The following is a 6,239-nucleotide window of genomic DNA, read 5'->3' as shown; positions in this document are numbered from 1 at the left end:
CTTTCCTGTCAGCCAATCAGAGGATTCGTTCCTTTTCATCCCCTTCCACTCTGCCTGTGCCTGTGTTTTTAGGAGAAGGAGCAGCGGGAGTTTTATATTTTAATTTGATTAGAAGCAAGGCAGAAATCAAAATAACAAATGAGTGCAGTTTCTCTGTCTTTTTGGAAAAAATATCTACAGTACTGCTATTTTATTTCTCTGCTTGAAAGAAAAAAATCAGTGGAAATTTCATTAGAAACTTTATTTTTTAATTTACGTTTTTTTATTTTGGTGCAAAGTACAGAAACAAAATAATAATAATCTTAAACTGAAATCCCAAATAGCTGTTCTGCTGAACACTTTCTGCAAAGGTTTTATCAGGAAATCAATAAAGAATTATATAAAAATAAAAATTTTTTTTTTTTAAAAAAAGAATTATATAAGATTTCCATTCCAAGCTGAGAACCGATCAAACCTGACTTCATTCTGGTATTCTCACAGAAAGAATCAAAAAGCCAGGCTGGTACTTGGACCCAATAGCTTCCTCCTGACCTCTTTTCCTACTCATCCTCTCTCACAAACACTTTTAGCTGCTGTCAAAAGGAACAAGTGCCCATATTATTCTCTATAAGCTTTCACATTCAGTAGCTGTTGTTGGACAGTTGAATTCTTCTGAACTTTACAAAGATCTCTTTAGCAAGATTTATTTAAAGGGGACGGATCTGCACAAATTCCATTCATTCAACTATTCCCCTTTTGAAACATATAGTTTTCTTTGACTCCTGCATACTGTCTAAATGGAAATCAAATAAAAGTCACATCAACATTTTCCCCAATATCACAATGGTGTTTTATATCATGTTTTTACATTTGTTCTGGCTGTGAGATGCTCCTTTGTGTTCAGGTCTGGCCTTAGAAGGATAATGTAGCACTTAGGGATGAAGATGCAACCTAGTAGACCAGCACTGGAGGCCAGGATGGAGAAGACCTGAACTGCCACCATGTATTTCCCTTTGGTGCTCAGGTAGGTGGGCACAAAAGTCACCCAGACACTGCAGAAGACCAGCATGCTGAAGGTGATCAGCTTGGCTTCGTTGAAGGCCCCAGGCAGATTCCTGGCCAGGAAAGCCACCGTGAAGCAGATGGCAGCCAGGAAGCCCATGTAGCTGAGGGTGACGTAGAACATGACAACAGCCCCTTCATTGCATTGCAGGATGATCTTTCCATGCTGGGAGTGGAGATCAGATTCAGGGAACGGGGGAGAAACTGCCAACCAGATGGAGCAGATGACAATTTGGACAGCAGAAGAAGAAAGGATGATGGAGTTAGCCAAGCTCTTCCCCAACCATCTCTTCATTTGGTTTCCTGGCTTTGTGGCCAGAAAAGCCAGCACCACCATGATGGTTTTGGCCAAGAGAGAAGAAACGGCAACTGAGAAGATGATGCTGAAAACTGTCTGTCGGAGAAGGCAGGTGGCTTTCCTTGGTTGACCAATGAAGAGAGAAGAAGACAAGAAGCAAAGCAGGAGGGAGACCAGGAGGATGTAGGAGAGGTCCCGGTTGTTGGCTTTGACAAGGGGGGTTTCTCGATATTTAATAAAAATGATTAAAACAAGATCTGTGATTAAGAACAACAGTAGGGCAAAAGAGACCAGAATGATGCCCAGAAAGTCTTCATAAGACAGGAATGTTATAACTTTGGGGATACATTGGACTCTGCGCTCATTAGGATATTTATCATCTGGACACTTGGTGCATTTTTTAGTATCTAAAAAATAGAAAGCAATATTTCTTTTATATATTTTTTACATTACAAGAAATATCTTTTTTGGACAACACCTAATTCCAGGAACGTTTTCCAATACTGTACATATTTTTAAACAATTTCATTCAAAAGAACTTAGAGTGATATTTTTTTTAAATGTAGATAGGTATATAAACTTAAGTGGAGTCATAGGATGTTAATTATTTTCTGTGCAATGTGTAGAATCTTCATAGGAACCTATATTATAAGAGGTTAATAATGAATCATATAATCTTTAACCAAACATCCTGAGTCCTGCCCCATGGCAGTTAAAGGGACTTGGAGAATGCCTACAGTATCCTATAACATCTGGAAGCAATATGCAATTAAGGAAAAACTTCCTAACAGTGAGAACAATTAACCAGTGGAACAGCTGGCCTCCAGAGGTTTTGTGTCCTTCAATATTGGAGGTTTCTAAGAAGATATTGGACAGTCACTTGTCTGAAATGATATAGATCCATGATGGCAAACTACGGCACGGGTGCCAGAGGTGGCACGCAGAGCCCTCACTCTGGGAATCTGTTCCATTGCCAGCTGATCTTCTGATTTCCAGTGCAGGCAGTGGAGCACTGAGAAACAGCCTGAAAACAGCCTGGAAAATGGTCCAGAAAACAGCCAAAAGAAAGACAGTTTTCACGCCGTTTTTCAGACCAAAAATGACCTGGGAAACAGCCAGAAAATGGCCCCAAAATGGCCAAAACAGGCATGTGCACACTGGCTAGCTAGTCTTTGAGTTTCCAATGCTCCAGCATGTGTATCTGCATGTTCTGGTTTGGGCACTCGGTGCCAAAAAAGGTTCACCATCACTGGTATAGGTTCTCCTATTTGAGCAGAGGGTTGGACTAGAAGACCTTCAAGATCCCTTCCAGCTCTATTTTCATTAATCGATGGATCGATATGATGGGCAGAATATTTCTGTAATGAGTTCCCCCCAACACTATCCACAACACCACATGATGGACCTTCTCAGTGATCCTCAAGGGGAGACCAATATATAGTGAATTGCAAGGTCTTTCAGAAGGTGGACCTGAAAGGATTCATCAAGTTTCAAAGATCTCAGATGTTCATAGAAAGGTAAACTTAGCAGCATTTATCCAAACTAAAAAGCAGAAGAGATATTTCCTCTGCTGTTAGTAAAGATTGACCAGTCTGCCATCTCCTTCTCCCGTCTCTTCCCAGGCCTCCTTCAAAGTCTTTTTGATTTATTTCCTTTTAGATAAGAAATTCTGCAGGTTAAAAAAAACAGGTTTGCTCCAATCTGCCTTTTAATTTGCACTTTCATGAAAATGTTCTGGATGGATCCAGTTCCACAAAGCTTCTCATTTTCCTCAGTGTCACCCACCTTCCTGAGTGGAGAAGGTCCCCTCCGGACAAGGAACGCAGTTGTAGCAGCAAACTGGCTCTCCTTCTCGAGCCCTCTTGACAAATCCAGGATGACAACTTTCCACACATTTGGACTCAGGGAAAGACTGAGCAGAAAAAAGAGAATGTGTTAGGAAATACGTTAGGACTCTCCATCTATAGAAAATGTAGGTAAAAATGGCAGGAGACAATTAGACTCTTGTCTTCACTGCAGTTAATATGAAATCTCTGACTTCTTCTACACAGATGCAGGAAGTATAACAACTGGTAGATTCTTCATTTAATTCTTCCCTTTTGCTTTTGGAATTTAACATTACAATAAAGTATTTTTTCTATTTAATTTAAGTTTAATTGAAGTACTTTTCTATTTCCCTTTAAGTCTGAAGGGATGGCATTGCAGGAAACAGATTTAGGTATGATGATATATTCATATTAAAACTAAGAATAAAGTTTAGTCATAAAAGATTTATGAAACTTTTATTTCATTCAGTTTTTTAATGTGGAATAAAACTGTGATGAAGAAAGAAACCTCTGATCAGTAAGATCTTGAAAGATTTCCATAAAACATGGCAAAGCTACTCCATTTAGATTCTGTTGAAGAACTTCCATTAGATGACACCAACTGACATGGAACACCAACCACCCTGCAGACTCTAGGTCAGTGATGGCAGACCTTTTTTCCCTCGGGTGCCGAAAGAGCGTGGGTGTGTGCTATCACACATGTGTGAACACCCATACTCATAATTCAATGCCTGGGGAGGATGAAAATAGCTTCCCCCACCCCCTAGAGGCCCTCTGGAAGCTGGAAATGCCCTTTTCCCCAACTTCTGGTGAGCCCAGTAGGTTCATGTTTGGACCTCCCTAGGCTCAAAATGCTCCCCTGGAACCACAGGAGGGTAAAAATGCCCTCCCACATCCCTTCAGAAGCTCTCTGGAAGCCAAAAACAACCTCCCAGAGCCTCTGTGTGGGCCAAAAATCAGCTGGCCAGCACACACATGCACATTAGAGCTGAGCTAGGACAACAGCTCGCATGCCAGCAGCTATGGCTCCGTGTGCCATCTTTGGCACCCATGCCATAGGTTTGCCATCACTGCTCTAGGTTTTCCCCACTTGAAATGGGACCTCAGACTTTGGAAAACAGAGAAAAGACAGCAAAATTTCTCCCACCTTATTAAGCAACTTTAGCCGTGAAAGAGCATCTTGTTCAATAGAAAGTCTCTGTCTTATAAAATACGCCAGAGCCTCTCTGCTGGGATCCTCCTTGGGGAGAACCAAGAAGTAGGCAATGAACAGATCTGCTTTTATCTCTCCATTTTGGTCCAAGTACAGTTTAGCCTGTGAAATATTCCAATATTCATTCTTCTCCAGAAAGGGATGAAACTAGAATGGGAACATCCAGGAATTTGAATTACTGAAAACTTTGTTTCTTATCCCACATTCAGTCTTTCTTCTACAATTGTTTAATCTCCAAATATGGTTAAATAATACTGGCACTATCTTCAAGAGTGAATGAGAAAGTTTGAAAAAGAATCGTCAATCATATACTGACAAAATATAGATATAATATAATTGACTTCAATTGGTCAACTATAGGGAACATTCTAGAGCAGATGAGAAATAAATTGAATAGAGATGGAAAAAAGATGATTGATAAACTCTTTAGAAACAACAGGTTGATTTCCTGAAAGCATGGGGGTTTATCAAGAAGAAAAGTGTCAGGCTAATCGTCTCCCTGGTCATCCTGATGGAAAACACCTCCAGATATGCTAATTCTACTTGATTGGAATGTGACACTAACCAAATGTTGCAAATCTGTTGTGAGCATTCCCTGTCAGCTGTTAGAATTGTCAAATTCAGAAGATGAAGATATGTAGAAGCTGTTAATTACCCTGATTTAAGAGATGTGAGAGAAGTTAGTGAGGATGAAAGGGAAATAGAACAGTCGTCCTACGAAAGTATGCAGAGTAATGCTTCTTCAGATAATGGGGGGATAGAAGGGGTTCCTTGGTTAAATCCAAAGTGCAGAAGGTTACAGAAAAGAAAAGAAGAAATTGGGGGGAAGAAGTTTTAATATGCTATTCAGAGTGTGTAAATTAATTAATTAATTACATCACATCTGGAATTGAATGGAAGAGACAGATTGTGTTTCTTCAAAGTGCTAGAGAAAATGGTGGCATATATCATCTCTGTAGATAAGTTAGTCTTATATTGTATGATAAACTGCTTTTAAACAGTGTGAACCTTGACTCAGAGATTAGAAGATGTTTTGAAGTAGACAACTTGTTAATTAGAAAGAATTTATAACTTCGTAATTTAGCCTGTAAGATTTGAATGCAGATTTTCGTGCTGGAGCTGAAATGACAAAATCCAATGTGGAAGGAAAAATAAAAGAAATGTTATTTTGAGAATTACCAGCCTGTGAAGCTCTTATTATTGGAGCAACCAGCCTGACACCAGCCCAGGTCCAAAACACTTACCTCTTCGAAATCTTGGTGCATCTTATAGTCTGTAAAATACACTAAATTATGGGAACTCTGGCGATAGAACTGGATTTCAGTAAAGGATTCAAAAACAATTGTGTGACGTGATTAGAAACTTGAGGGGTGAATGGTATGATAACTAAATGGACAAAAACTGTCTTCAAAATAATATTGAAATTATTTTTAATCTTTCTTAACTTTTCCTATGAAACCTGAAAGTTATAAATAACAATTTGCCATGGTGAACAATTTTTTAAGCTAATTTGATATGATTTTAAAATATAAATCTTGAGCTGCAGCGGGAGGTCCGGGACAGGGCTCTGTCCCCGATGCTCCCTTCCCCCCCCCAAAGGTCAATTTTTGCGATCTGACCAGGCTCGGATGGCCTGATCGAGAACAGGGGCTCTCCCTGATCCCGAGGGGCAAATCGCCACTGCTTTGGAGGGAAGGGATCACCCCGCAGCTTTGGGGAAAGAAAAACCATGTCTTAGCCTGCTGGATGACAGAAAAGAGGAGAAAAGGAAGAAAAGAAGAAAGTAAGTCATAAAATTAATCTTTGGAATTCCACAACTTTTAAAAGTAATTTTTTCCAACGTAAAAGGCGAACAAAGAGA

The 6,239-nt window shown here is 39.7% G+C and overlaps 1 protein-coding gene across 1 annotated transcript; it reads right to left on the bottom strand.

The window, feature by feature from the left end:
* Positions 1-835: 835 nt before the first annotated feature.
* LOC139155142 (vomeronasal type-2 receptor 26-like) lies at positions 836-5,643 on the bottom strand. Its single transcript, XM_070730225.1, has 3 exons — positions 5,623-5,643; positions 3,125-3,263; positions 836-1,746 (listed from the first exon to the last, which is right to left on the bottom strand). The coding sequence occupies exons 1-3, from the start codon at positions 5,641-5,643 to the stop codon at positions 836-838; spliced, it is 1,071 nt and encodes a 356-aa protein (XP_070586326.1).
* Between the last annotated feature and the right edge of the window lie 596 nt (positions 5,644-6,239).

The sequence above is a fragment of the Erythrolamprus reginae genome, assembly GCF_031021105.1.
Source record: "Erythrolamprus reginae isolate rEryReg1 chromosome 13 unlocalized genomic scaffold, rEryReg1.hap1 SUPER_13_unloc_12, whole genome shotgun sequence".
In the NCBI taxonomy this organism is placed as follows: Eukaryota; Metazoa; Chordata; class Lepidosauria; order Squamata; family Dipsadidae; genus Erythrolamprus; species Erythrolamprus reginae.
This window is presented reverse-complemented; position numbering and strand designations above follow the sequence as displayed.

Coding starts and splice junctions, on each gene's coding strand:
- LOC139155142 (XM_070730225.1), bottom strand. CDS start 5,643: ATGCACCAAGATTTCGAAGAG. Junction 3,264..5,622: donor TGCACCAAGATTTCGAAGAG/GTAAGTGTTTTG, acceptor ACACATTCTCTT/TTTTCTGCTCAGTCTTTCCC. Junction 1,747..3,124: donor GACCTTCTCCACTCAGGAAG/GTGGGTGACACT, acceptor TCTATTTTTTAG/ATACTAAAAAATGCACCAAG.